Source organism: Solea solea, chromosome 1 (genome assembly GCF_958295425.1).
Source record: "Solea solea chromosome 1, fSolSol10.1, whole genome shotgun sequence".
NCBI classification, from domain to species: Eukaryota; Metazoa; Chordata; class Actinopteri; order Pleuronectiformes; family Soleidae; genus Solea; species Solea solea.
In genome coordinates, this window is record NC_081134.1 from 20,688,996 (window position 1) to 20,702,528 (window position 13,533).

General features: G+C 45.1%; 2 protein-coding genes and 4 non-coding genes across 6 annotated transcripts; 2 read left to right on the forward strand and 4 right to left on the reverse strand.

Annotated features, from left to right (window-relative positions):
* Nucleotides 1-1,719: 1,719 nt before the first annotated feature.
* Nucleotides 1,720-5,484, forward strand: LOC131473131 (uncharacterized). The gene is made up of 6 exons (XM_058650680.1): nt 1,720-2,650; nt 2,975-3,043; nt 3,165-3,499; nt 3,642-3,710; nt 3,821-4,878; nt 5,052-5,484. The coding sequence occupies exons 5-6, from the start codon at nt 4,214-4,216 to the stop codon at nt 5,482-5,484; spliced, it is 1,098 nt and encodes a 365-aa protein (XP_058506663.1). The 5' UTR covers nt 1,720-2,650; nt 2,975-3,043; nt 3,165-3,499; nt 3,642-3,710; nt 3,821-4,213.
* Nucleotides 5,485-5,508: 24 nt separating this feature from the next.
* On the forward strand, nt 5,509-8,483 carry LOC131460006 (uncharacterized). The gene is made up of 2 exons (XM_058630237.1): nt 5,509-7,352; nt 7,457-8,483. Exons 1-2 carry the CDS (start codon nt 7,316-7,318, stop codon nt 8,452-8,454), a joined length of 1,035 nt encoding a protein of 344 aa, XP_058486220.1. The 5' UTR covers nt 5,509-7,315; the 3' UTR covers nt 8,455-8,483.
* A 780-nt stretch (nt 8,484-9,263) lies between these two features.
* On the reverse strand, nt 9,264-9,335 carry trnad-guc (transfer RNA aspartic acid (anticodon GUC)). Its single transcript has one exon. It is a non-coding gene; the product is annotated as a tRNA-Asp (tRNA).
* A 1,009-nt stretch (nt 9,336-10,344) lies between these two features.
* Nucleotides 10,345-10,416, reverse strand: trnad-guc (transfer RNA aspartic acid (anticodon GUC)). The gene has a single exon. It is a non-coding gene; the product is annotated as a tRNA-Asp (tRNA).
* Nucleotides 10,417-10,651: 235 nt separating this feature from the next.
* trnan-guu (transfer RNA asparagine (anticodon GUU)) lies at nt 10,652-10,725 on the reverse strand. The gene has a single exon. It is a non-coding gene; the product is annotated as a tRNA-Asn (tRNA).
* Nucleotides 10,726-12,489: 1,764 nt separating this feature from the next.
* On the reverse strand, nt 12,490-12,560 carry trnag-gcc (transfer RNA glycine (anticodon GCC)). The gene has a single exon. It is a non-coding gene; the product is annotated as a tRNA-Gly (tRNA).
* Between the last annotated feature and the right edge of the window lie 973 nt (nt 12,561-13,533).

The following is a 13,533-nucleotide window of genomic DNA, read 5'->3' on the forward strand; positions in this document are numbered from 1 at the left end:
CAGGATCCTGTTTGTGGATTTCAGCTCTGCCTTCAACACCATCATCCCGGCTCTGCTTCAGGAGAAGCTCTCCCAGCTGAGCGTGCCTGACTCCATCTGCAGGTGGATCACTGACTTCCTGTCTGACAGGAAGCAGCATGTGAAGCTGGAAAAACATGTCTCCGACTCACAGGTCATTAGCACCGGATCCCCCCAGGGCTGCGTTCTTTCTCCTCTGCTCTTCTCCCTGTACACAAACAGCTGCACCTCCAGTCACCAGTCCGTCAAGCTCCTGAAGTTTGCGGACGACACCACTCTCATCGGACTCATCTCTGATGGTGACGAGTCCGCCTACAGGTGGGAGGTTGACCAGCTGGTCACTTGGTGCAACCGAAACAACCTAGAGCTCAACGCTCTAAAGACAGTGGAGATGGTCTTGGACTTCAGGAAGAACTCAGCCTCACCTGCACCCATCAACCTCTGTGACTCCACAGTTGACACTGTGGATTCCTTTCGCTTCCTGGGAACTATCATCTCCCAGGACCTCAAGTGGGAGCTGAACATCAGCTCTCTCATCAAAAAACCCCAGCAGAGGATGTACTTCCTGCGGCAGCTGAAGAAATTCAACCTGCCAAAGACAATGATGGTGCACTTCTACTCCTCCATCATTGAGTCCATCCTCACCTCCTCCATCACCATTTGGTACGCTGCTGCCACGGCCAAGGACAAGGGCAGACTGCAGCGTGTCATTCGGTCTGCAGAGAAGGTGATTGGCTGCAATCTTCCATCTCTCCAGGACCTGTTCGCCTCCAGAACTCTGAGGCGTGCAGGAAAGATTATGGCTGATCCCTCCCACCCTGGACAGAAACTTTTTGAGTCACTCCCCTCTGGCAGGAGGCTGCGGTCCATCAGGACCAGAACCTCACGCCACAAGAACAGTTTTTTCCCGTCTGCTACTAGCCTTATCAACAAGGCCCGGGGCCCGGAGCCCCCCCCCCCCCCGACACTCTGACTCCTCACACTCCTCCTCTGCCTCTACATGTCACATTATCATTACATCCTTTTTATGCGTTACATTAACGTCATTACTGTGAACTTTGCACCTGGTGAATATTTCACTGTTACTCACTTCTGCCCAGCTGTACTGCTCTTTCTGTAGTGCTCTTTTTCATGTTTTTTAAAAAAAAAAAAAAAACAACAAGAAACATTTATATACTGTATATATATATACGTATACTGCTCACTTAACTTTTTAAAATTTTGTATGCTTGTTATGCACCAATGACACCAGAACAAATTCCTTGTATGTGCAAATCGTACTTGGCAATAAAGCTCTTCTGATTCTGATTCTGATATGTTTTTAATATTTTTGTTTAAGTCTGTGTGTGTGTTTCTGTGTGTGTGTGTGTGTGTGTGTGTGTGTCTGGAGACGTAACTTGTACGGTCAAACTTATCATTAATGCTTACATGGCACATATATCGTTTATAATGTGAACATTTTCTTTTTTTTGAATGATAATGATCCACCACTGTCAAGAAAATACTATATGTAAGTGGTGAAGTCATGACAAAACTGCATGCTACAGTATGATAAGTGCTGTCCCCCCACCCCTCTTTCCTCTTTGTTGTTTCTCCTTTCATCCTGTATTGCTGACTTCACACCCCGAGTTCAAGTCCTAGTTGTTTCACACCTCACCAGATCAATGAATGAGAGTAAACACCTCACCAGATCAATGAATGAGAGTAAACACCTCACCTTCAAATGATGGTGTTCAACCTAAAGGCTAATCAAGTGCTTTCAACCTTTTACAACTTGAAAAGATATACATGTTTTATACCTCTAATATTTGTTTGATTTCTCTCAGGCTATCATGCAGCAGAGAGACAACATTTTTCCTGGCAGGAGAACAGTGACCTTCCGTAGGGGTCCTCGGGGGTACCTCCTTCAGCAACCAAGTGATGCAGCAAAGCTCCTTAAGGACAACCCTTCGCTGCAGGACAAATCTGCACCTCTGAGGGAGGACGCTGTGAGGGAGAATGTCCTGACTGTTGTCCGTGTGAGGGGAGGGGATGCCTCAGACAAGACGGAGGTACTGGGAGAGTACATCCTGCAGTTTGGGAAGTATAAGGGGAAATCCTTCCGGTGGCTTTTGGAGAATGATGTAGGGTACACCATCTACCTCATCCAACATGTGGAAAAAGAAGAGGCTGCAGGAGTGTCAATGACCCAGGGACACAACAAGGACAGTATATTGTCCTTTGTCAGATATGCCTGCAGCTTTCGCGACCTCACATCCCTTGTGAGCTACCAGCCCCCCCCCCCCCCAAAGCAGCCTCAGAGGATGAGCAGCTGGTGGGCTTTGGCGCTCGTTCGAAGAGCACCTGGCGGGAGTTGTGGGACAGCAGGGCTGACAGCTATGCAGCCTTCATCCTGAAGAGCAAGTGCAGTGAAAGTCTACGCCTGTGGGATTGAGCCACCACGAATTGCTCTCCAAAATTGAACGGAACCATGAATTTAACCGTTCTCTGTGTGTTTTTATTGTCCCAGCCATCTTCTGGCCTTGTTCTGTGTTCCGGCCATGTTCAGGCCATGTCCAACTAATACTGTGTCTGCATGCTGGTGTTCCTACTAACAAATAGGGTTCATGAATTGATTTCCTCAACGTAGAGGGTAAGTACCCCTTTTTTTTTTTCTTCATGCATGTTATGTAAAACAAGAATTCATATTGCTTCCTCTGCTCAAACTAGTAAAGGCTAAATGTTGTTATAACTGAATATCAATCCATACACAAGTGTGTACAGTACAACAAAAAGCACACAATCACACTCACAATCACACGTGAAAATATTGACTCAAGGTAAAAAAAACCTTGATTGTTGTAAGACTTAGCAGGTGAAGTAATAAGTATATGTATAAGTGATAGTTGAGTGATTTCTGTCTCTAGCAAGACAAGTTGTTACACAATTTTAACTGACATTTAAATGTCTCCTTTAGTGACATCTGCTTCAGTGTCAAGACCACCCGCTGACACTAAAGAAAAACAACCGACGCTGCTAGTGGATGGTAATTGCACTTGAATTTGTGCCTCTATCTTAAATGCCTAAATCAGTCAATCCATTACAAGTTGTACTTAAATGATTTTAATGTGGAATGCTTTTTCTTACCTGGTTGTCTTTCTATCTAGCCCCCGCTGCCTTGCCGACAGTGAAGACACCTGTGCCCCTTCCTGCTGAGCTGCAGTTTATGGTCAAAGAGCTAGAGAGGACTGTCTCTGCACCAGGTGTGTATCACAGGCTGACTGACATATGCAGTTTCATTTAATGAACAATGTCTATACTGTTGCCCATATGAGTTCCTTCAAGGCTGTGCAGCGGTGGTAACAAATATGGTAATTATGTAAGTATGTGATGATAAAGTAAAGAGTTTATTGGCCTTAATGGAACCATACATTTGTCTTTTCCGGAGCCCTCCCATCCTCTGAGACCTCCTCTGCTCCTCACACACCTGAGCCACTGCCCAGTAAGATATTCTCATAACTCTTCCCAACCATTACTGTGCCCTAAATGTGTCCTCTTATTATAGTCTAAAATAAAAAGAACAAAAAGCACAAATGTTATGACAGCTCACTTATCTTTGTCTTTTTCCACCCTTGTTCTAACAGCTGGTCCTTCTGTTGTGCCCCGACCGACACTCAGACCAACCCCCCATACTACACCTGAGCAACCACACAGTAAGATGTTACTCCTAACTACTCATGTTACGCTGCCACCACATTGTTTTCAATATAAATTATTGCATCTCACTAAGTACATTCTTTGTCTTTGGTTCTCCTTGCCACAGCCGAGCCCCCTGCCTTTGCTCCCCCACTGGCAGCAGATCAGGACATAAACAGTTGGAGCTGCTCCCATCACCAGAAGATTTGGATGAGGACAGAACTCCAGTCTCTGGGACTGTGGCCTGGGTTTCAGCATATGCTCAAGCCAGGGCACGCGCTTTCGCTATGGCGTCTCCCCCCACAGCCTGAACTCATTGACTTGGTGTCAACTCTCCCATCCCGCAACTTCTTCCAGCTCCATCCATTTTTCATCTGGAAACCTGAGAAATAATTATGTACTCCCTTGCCTTCATGGTTGTCCAAAGCCAGACGTCGTCTCAGCCAGTCAGGGAAGGCCTCGAGTGATTGTCGGCAACAGAGGACAGTACTACATCCTTGCCTCGCGCCTTCGCTGCAAGATGTGTAAGCGGATGTGGTTTGCCGACAGTCCTCGGTGGCTGGAGAAACTGCCAAAGCGCTTCACAAACATTGTGCCAGCATTCCTGACTTACAAGAAGGCCATTTGTAAGTCTGTGCTTCATGAGCTGAGGCGCACTGGCAAGTCGCCCTCTGACGTGGCTAACCAGGTGAACGAACTGCTGCATCTTAAGTATGAACAAGCTCACCTTGCATATCTCGGCAGCATTGTGAACATCTGGGACGCTGAGGCTGGGGTTTATGGGCAGAGAACACTCGGTCACCTGGTGAGGAAGGAAGACCCACCACTAGACTTTGGAACCTATGAGGACGCAGGGGGATGGAGTGGAGTCTCTGTCTCTGCCTACTACTTAGCTGACTGCCTCATTGATGAGTATCGGCACCAACAGCCAGCAATCACAAAGCTCCTGCAGGGCACTTTCGGACAGGTCGTGCGCTCTGACCACACCAGGAAAGTGGCACGAAAAGTGACCCTGTCATCAGACACCATGTCCAGTTATGCCATCATGAACGAGAACTGGATGATCGCCTCCTGGGTCATGGTGCAATCAGAAACAGAGAAATCGCTTACGCCTATGTACCAGGGGTTAGCGGAGAGGTACGATGATGCTGGGGTGGAAAAGGCCAAGTACCACTGGGTAGACAGGTGAGAAATATCTGCAGCTAATAAACTGGTTCAAATCACTTTCACGGTCATAACATTTATGTTACAGCTTTTACACTACAACACATGTACAATACACACTACTATAATACAGTATTGAAATCGTCTTCTTGACATTTTTTTTATTCTAATAAAAAAAGGGGCCTCCTGTTCAGGGACTGCTGTGCGCCATTCAGAATCCCTGACCTTAAACACGGAGAGTGCCTTAACTGGGATGCCTGGAAGACGACAGAGTCCATCGTTGCCGAGGCCACAGTTGGTGCTCTGGAGAACACTTGTGCGTCTCGTACAGACTACAACCGCAACATTGTGGTCATGTTGGACCTGCTCCACTGTATGAGGCGCTTTACTCTGGAGTGCACTTCAGAGCATCATTCCCTCTACAGCACCTTCTGCCAACTCCTCTCCTCTGCCTTCTCTGTCGTGGATCAGGAGGACCTACAGAAACTGACAGGTGCTTACCAGTTCTGTGGAATTCAACCGCCAAATCCCACAAAACAGCATATCAGAGAACACTGTAGAACCCTGATCCCAGCGCCAGCAGAACTAGTCAACAGAGTGGAGAAAGTTCTTCGACATTTCCACTAGGGATGCACCGAAATGAAAATTTGTGGCCGAAGCCGAAGCCGAATAAAATTTAAATGTGTGGCCGAATACCGAATATTGAATGCGGTTGTTAATTTTTTCATTATTTTTTTTATATTGCATTAATAGCCTAGAATAAATTTTTAGACATGTTATTCCAAGAAAGTAAATGTTTATTGATAATGACATTTTTAAACATTCCAGTAGGCTTTTCTTTTCAAAAAAAAGCACAAAGATTTTTCATTTATATTAGGCCTTCAAACAAAACATGTATTCCAAAAAACTAAAGTGCAGTGGATAAACTCACAACAAATGAATTATTGTCTTTTTGGCAAGTCTGCTTAGCCACAGCAGGCTAATAATGTAAACAGAAGGCTCAAGTAAATCGCAATAAGTGTGTGCTTGTAACCTCATACACTTATACAGGTACACAGCATATCCCAGGCCAGAACAGATTTGTCAATAACAGTGCTTCAAAATAAAAAGGAAACTAACTATGACATCTGAGACATCTTAAAATTGTCTTTAACCAAGAGCTCGTGGACGCGAGTTGCAACACTGTCATACATCTCTGGTAAGCACACATCCGAGAAATACCGTCTGCTCGGTATCGTGTAACGGGGCTCAATGTACTGCACAAGCCTCCAAAAGCCAATGTCCTCCACAACACTAAACGGTTGATCATCCAAAGCCATGAACTCCATTACCTTCTTTGTGATTCCGTTTGCTTTGGCACTGTCATTCGCAAACTTTTTCGTCTTTTCAAAGACGTCTTGCACGGACGGAGTGGGCGTGCTGTGACAAGATTTCCTTTTAGCTGCTGCAGCCGTCTCTCTCTCGTACTCAGCATGCTGTTCAGGGTGTTTGGCTTTTAAATGAAAAATTAAAGCAGTAGTGCTAAAGGTCTTTGCAGAGACAACCCCTCGAGATAGTTTGGTTGAACACTCGTTGCAAACTGCAATTCTTTTCTCGCTCTCCAACACTTTAAAATATCTCCACACTGCCGACATTTTACCGAAGGCGCCGGGTCACCGCGTCACTGGTCGTTGTTTGATTGCGTCACACGCCACTATTCGGCCTTGCTTTTAACTCACTCCACCGAAGGCCGAATGTGGCTTTTTTTGCAATATTCGGCCGAATATATTCGGTTACCGAATATTCGGTGCATCCCTAATTTCCACCTGACCACAGACCCAAACAATGTACCTCTCTTCAAACATACCATGCTGAAGACTTGGCGTATCCAGAGGGTGCACATTCTGCGTGGGTGCCTGAGTGACCCCCAGCTCCCTGGGGGAACCCTGTACAGGTATGGGGGGACTCTGCAGCTGAACCACGTCCCTGGTGACGGTGCGAAAGTCCCCATCTGGATTCCTGTCAGGGGGACCTCACAGCAGGAGGGTTACCATTTCCATCAGTCCCAGTGGATTACTGGGACTCATGTGTCCTGTGAACTGTTCCAGGCTCAGGGCATGACAGGGGTGGCAAGATGGAACGACAAGCGGCTTCTGGACCTGAAGCAGCCAGATGTGACCCTCCCGCCTGTTTTTGATCCGTTGCTCATAATGGAGCTGAACTCTGCTTCAAAGAGAGTGACAGGAAAGGAGAAGTACCCTCTACTTTGCCTCTCTGATAGGGACACAGGAGAGAGATTTGGACTCGAGTACATTGAGCCAGAGTGCCGCCCAGTTCCCCTAGACTGGAACAAACACAGGTCAAAAGGGAAGGATGATGTACCGGCCCGACACCATCTGTAAACCTGGCCCCATCCACTCCTGCACCTGTGGCCCAGCCACCCCAGCTTCACCCTGCTGGGAGCCGTAATGTACAGCTGATGTCCCAAGGAAGCATGGAACATCCAGCTATAATGGGTAAGTCAATACCAGTTTCTGCCAACATTTTAAATGCCATGGACATCACCTCAATATATATGGGTAAAACAATCTTTTTCTTAAAATGCTTTTCTTTGTTCCAGAAACTTCACCTCTGCCACTGAGGTCCTCCCCACAGAGTGCCCGCACCGGACCGATTAAGACAGGTGGAAGAGTCTTTGTCTTGGACCACAAGCGCTGGCCGTCACCAATGAAGGCAGCTATAGACAGCCTCCTAAACACCTACCATGGGCAGAAAGAGATGGTAAAACTTGTGGACAAGGACTATGCTGCCATGGTCCATCAATCTGCCTCTGACCCAAATAGTCTCCTTCACCCCACCACCAAAAATCACATTACACTGTACACAAAACACCTGGCAAAACAACTGAACACCAGCTCTTCTCTGAACACCAGTCCAGAAAAACTAATGGAGACACAGAAGCTGTGGCAAGACTTAACGGAGGGAAGTGAGACTGTCCATGTCCCAGTTGTTGTGCTGCCACCAGCCACTGTCAATCCGGTCGATGTCAAATGTGTGCCACCTGAAAAGCCATTGGCAGAGGACAAGCAGCAACAAAAGCCACGGCAGACCAAAACGTGTCATGCGTGTGGGCAGCCAGTGTCACGCTACCAAAATGATGGATCATCGGTCCATCATTTTTACCAACAAGGCCCTACACGCTACCACTACTGTTCCACAAAGGTCTTCCAGACATACTCTGCAGAGGGCCTGACAGACCCCAAGATGACCTTTGAAGCATTTGCTCAGACTGCATTCTTTCAGCGTGAGCTGCAGCTGACGAGGGACAGAGTGGAGGAAAAGGCTGCCAAGAGGAGAAAACTCATGGAACCTGTGGCTCCTCAAACGCAGGGGCGAATGTGCCGCTTCTGCCATACGACGCTGAAGCAGAGCCCCCACGGCAAACACATTCACACAGGGTTTCCTGGAGTGGCAGACAAATACATTTACTGCCCTTCAAAGGTCTTTAACATGTATAAATCAGGGGGTATGCTTACAGAAATGACATGGAAGGAATTCCAAGCATCACCCTTTTATGCCATGGAAAAGAAGAATTGGGCAGCGGAGAGAAAAAAATAGAACATGTTGAATGAACAATCCAGGAGTGTCTCCATTGTGTTGTGTGCTTCTGTTGTGTGCACAATGTTGTCATGTTTCATTTTTGAAGTATATAAAAAGTTAAACTTGAACTTGAACTATGAGTCTTATTTGTCCACAAACCAAAGACATTCTAATTAAAATGTTCTGCTTAATTCCAATGTAATTAACAGGTGAAACTGGTAATTTATAATTTTTTTTGGGTGCAACAGAATATCAGTCTTGATTTAAAAAATATGATTTGGACTATTATTTAATATTATATTTAATATAATATTTACTATAGTTTAATATTTCCTACTTTACTTATACTTCTGTTTCTTCTGTGAATGATACAATTTTAAACTCTCTATCCTGAGATTTAGATGTCTAATGCACCAGATCAGCACCAATGATCAGGGGACAGCAGCATACATGAAAATGCTGCCGTCTGATTGGCTGTCAGTGCATTGCAGCTAACCACGCCCGGCCGACTTTCGGCTAACTGGAGCTGGTTTGCAATGTTATATTGCAGGGAGGAAGGCTTGGGATTGGGAATTATTTGCGTTTGTCTGGGTCTCCGATTTGACCAATCATGATGGTATCATGAAGCTAGGACCTCCTACCTCATTAACATAAGGACACAGAAATAAATGTTATTTATTTTTTCCTGTATTTATTTATGCATTTAAACATTTATTTCTGTATTTATTTATATATACATAAGTCATGTGTAATTATGAACCTCCATTAACTTACACATATCAGTGTACAGCATACCAGATATTATTTTGAAGGCCAAAAGCTTCTGCCTCCCCGTCGGGGAATTGAACCCCGGTCTCCCGCGTGACAGGCGGGGATACTCACCACTATACTAACGAGGAGAAGATACTGTCTGTCCTTCTAACAGCATATACAAAAATGAGTGAGTGATTTAACGTCATTTCCCACGTGAGTGCAAGACCAATTGTCTTTACAAGCTTATCTATCACTCAAAGCCAAGGCAACTACTCAGCTCACAAGCTTGAGTTAGAGACATTTCTGCCACTGGCGCAATCAAGCTGGTTGCATGTACGTGTGGAAGTTGGAGATTGCTGCATCAAAGAGAGGAGGCTGCATCATTCTAAAATTTTAGGTATATGTAACAACAATTTATCAGGCTAAAAAGCACTTCACATATTGCTGAAGGCATGCCTAAAGCTATTAGAAGAGAAAACAGGCGGGGATACTCACCACAATACTAACAAGGAGAAGTGATGACCCCACTGTCCAACAGCCATCATGAACCCATCTCACCTCTACATGGTTTGGTTGGGTTGCGAATTCACCTTAACATGTTTCTGTGTAGTGAGGGGATGTTATAGAGTAGGGGTCACCAACGTGGTGCCTTCCCCTCACTTGCATGTTTCCATATGATTACTGAGTAAAACATCATTGATATTTATAAAAACTGTGATAATCGTCAGGAGTAAGCACTAGAAATAATGTGTATGCAATTGAATGCATAATATTCAATATTTAAATGGTAAAGTGTGTAAAATGTTAATATGGTAGCCCTCCAAATTATTTATTATTTATTATTACTGTTTTCAAAACGTTTGCTGTAAAGACGACACAGTTTCAGACACCTATTTGAATGCGCTTCTTGAATTTAGTTATTTATCTCTACCTGTTTGCCGATATTACGCATACAGTTTCAGCTTCCCTCACTCATGTTGACAGTAGAAGTGGGATGTATGTGAGACTGCAGTTCATTCACTATAGTTCATTAACTATAGTTCAAGGAAAAGCTTCTAAGAAGTAGCTGGGGATCTTAAATGACCAGTATTCGTCTGGGTTTTTTGACAAGATCCAAAATGAGATATTGTTTTAATAGACCAAAACATTTTTGACCTCCCCGTCGGGGAATTGAACCCCGGTCTCCCGCGTGACAGGCGGGGATACTCACCACTATACTAACGAGGATCTGAAAAAAATGCTTTCAGCAGCCATTATGAAATGAGTGAACAACCACAGGGCTTTCCAACCATGGAGGGCAATTCTATTTTGGCCACATTCTGTCAGCTCTAAGACCAAATCTGAGACAAAACCTCAGTTGAGGTTGATCAAAAACCCACAAACCTAAGAGGTATTGAACCTCTGTAGGGAGAAGGCAAAGATTTCCGCTATAGCCTATCTATTTCCCAAAAGCAATATGTAACGTCCCTGGGTGGGCTTGAACCACCAACCTTTCGGTTAACAGCCGAACGCGCTAACCAATTGCGCCACAGAGACAGCTGCACAACCCACAGCCAAATCTGTACTCAATTCAGAAGACTGTGTCCAGAGGGAAAAACACTTCAGAGGGCCTAGTCCCAATGTCCACAACACAAACCGCAAGTCATGCCACTCCTATTTCACGTCTCACATCTAGTGACTTTTTCTGGTGTTCTTGGAGGTTTTTATGGTTTTTGGAGACTCTCACGTGAAAGCACGTATCACTCTGCAGTTACTGTGGTGAACATGCAGCGGGTGCTGCCGGGATCTCCTCTCCCTCCCAAAGAATTCACAGGCGGTCAGTCTCACAGTAGCCTCTGCTGCAGTCACAGCAGACCCTCACCACTCCACGTCCAGGCTGCCGTTCCATCCTGGCTTACAAATGGATGTGTTGAGTTGAGTATTTCTTTTTGTAGTGGAGATGCAACCTAAACCGTGCTGTGCCGAGGCAAGTAGAGCCGATGGAAATACAACACAAGCCCTCTGGGGCACGCGCCCGTCCTGCAAAATCTCCCCCCCATGTGAAAGCCGTAGTATAGTTCGCACACTGAGCATATATACATATGTTATGTCTGATATGTGTCAGTACTGATATCTGTGCCGTGTCACGGTGCACGGTTATACAGTATCAGGCAAAAAATAGTGCAATAATTAAAGAATGGCATAAAGGAGTGCATGGCATAACGGATCTCATGAAGAGACAATGAGCAGTTGTGCAAATGAGCAGTCCGTTCTTTACAGAGAGTTATTGTAAGTCCTGATGGCAGGAATGACTTCCTGAATCTGTCCTTGAATCTCTTGGAGAATATACTCTCCTGGGCCTGGAGGATGTGGTGGAGAAGATGATCAGGGTTATCCATGATGGAAAGCAGTTTATTCAGCATCCTCCTCTCCACCACCGTTTCCACAGTGTCCTGTTTGCAGCCGATGATGGAGCCGGCCTTCTTTATCAATTTGTTGAGTTAATTAGATTCACCGCCTCCAATTCTGCTCCCCCATCACACCACAGCAAAGAACAGTGCGCTGTCCACAACAGACTGGTAAAATAACTCCCAACATCTCGCTGCATACATCAGAGGAGCCTCCTCAGAAAGAAGACCCTGCTCATCCCCTTCCTGTACACAGCACTGGTGTTAGCCTTCCAGTCCAGTCCATTGTTTAGCATCACACCTAGGAATTCGTAATCCTCCACCATTCCAATGTCCTCCCCCAGCACCCTCAATGGTAGTGGAGCTGTCCTCTTCCTCCTGAAGTCCACCACCATCTCCTTGGTCTTGGTCACATTCAGAATCAGGTGGTCCTCACTGACCCACTTCACAGAGTTAGCTACCACTGTCCTGTACTCCCCCTCCTGTCCATCCCTTGTACAACCCACCACCGCAGAGTCATCGGAGAACTTCTGCAAGTGGAATGACACAGAGTGATATTGAAAGTCCGAGGTGTATATGGTGAAATGGAAGGGGGACAGCACAGTTCCCTGTGGGGCTCCTACATCACTAACCACCACATCAGACAAACTGTGGTCTGCCTGTCAGATAATCAGTGGTGGATGGTGGGCATGTCCACCCCCACCACCCGCAACTTCGCCCTCAGTAACAGTGGCTGGATGGTGTTGAAAGCACTGGAGAAATCAAAGAAAGTGATTCTCAAAGTGCCTCCAGCACCATCCAGGTGAGACTGAGCTCGATGCAGCAGATAGATGAGGGCGTCATCCACCCCCAGATTGGGCTGATAAGCAAATTGAAGCGAGTCCAGTGAGGTCTTAGCCTGGAAAAAGGAAGCTGCATTGGCCGGGAATCGAACCCGGGCCTCCCGCGTGGCAGGCGAGAATTCTACCACTGAACCACCAATGCTTGCTACATAAGCTCTTCATCTGTGAAACCAGCTTGTTCCTCTTAACGGAAATATACCTTTAGCCTACCGTTTTTAATTGTCAGAGATATACCACCACCGCATGTCTCCAACTTCACAGCAGAGTCCTGCACTGGGTCGGGTACTCGCGAGTACTACAGTACACTACAGAAAACTATCTGGCACCAGGTCAGTGAGTCAGAGGAGCCTTGGAAGCGACCTTTTACATTTAATAAATGCATAAATAAATGTATAAATAAATACAGAATTAAATGGATAAATGCATATATAAATATATAAATGTATAAATAAATACAGGAATAAATACATTAATACATAAATAAATAAATGAACGAACGAACGAACGAACGAACAAACAAATAATTAATTAATTAATTAATTAATTAATTAATTAATTAATTAAAAGAATAAATAAATGCTTTACATTTATTTATTTATTTCTGTGTCCATGTTAATGAGGTAGGAGGTCCTAACCTCAGTCAACAGCATGATTGGTTTGAGAGGATTACTCAAAAAGTACAGAGTAAAAGTACTTCATATATGTGAGAGACTGAGTTAAGAAACATTTACATTGGGTGGAAAGGCAGCCTGGACGCGGAGTGGTGAGGGTCTTTTGTGACTGCAGTCACAGCCTGCAAGGTCTGCCAGTTACGCCAACTGGAGCTGCTTTGCAATGTTACGTTACAGGGAGGAAGGCTTGGGATCGGGAATCATTTGCATTTGTCTGAGTCCCCGATTTGACCAATCATGCTGGTAACATGAGGTTAGGACCTCCTACCTCATTAACATATGGATACAGAAATTAAAAAATAAATATAGGTGAACAGAAATGTAGAAATAAATGTAAAGCATTTATTTATTTATTTCATTTATTTTTTTATTTATGCATTTATTTATTTATTCCTATATAAGTGAGGTTTCGTCCTCGATACTAATTGTCTGGCCTTCCATAAA

Coding starts and splice junctions, on each gene's coding strand:
- LOC131473131 (XM_058650680.1), top strand. CDS start 4,214: ATGTGTAAGCGGATGTGGTTTGCCGACAGTCCTCGGTGGCTGGAGAAA. Junction 4,879..5,051: donor AAGTACCACTGGGTAGACAG/GTGAGAAATATC, acceptor CCTCCTGTTCAG/GGACTGCTGTGCGCCATTCA.
- LOC131460006 (XM_058630237.1), top strand. CDS start 7,316: ATGTCCCAAGGAAGCATGGAACATCCAGCTATAATGG. Junction 7,353..7,456: donor GGAACATCCAGCTATAATGG/GTAAGTCAATAC, acceptor TCTTTGTTCCAG/AAACTTCACCTCTGCCACTG.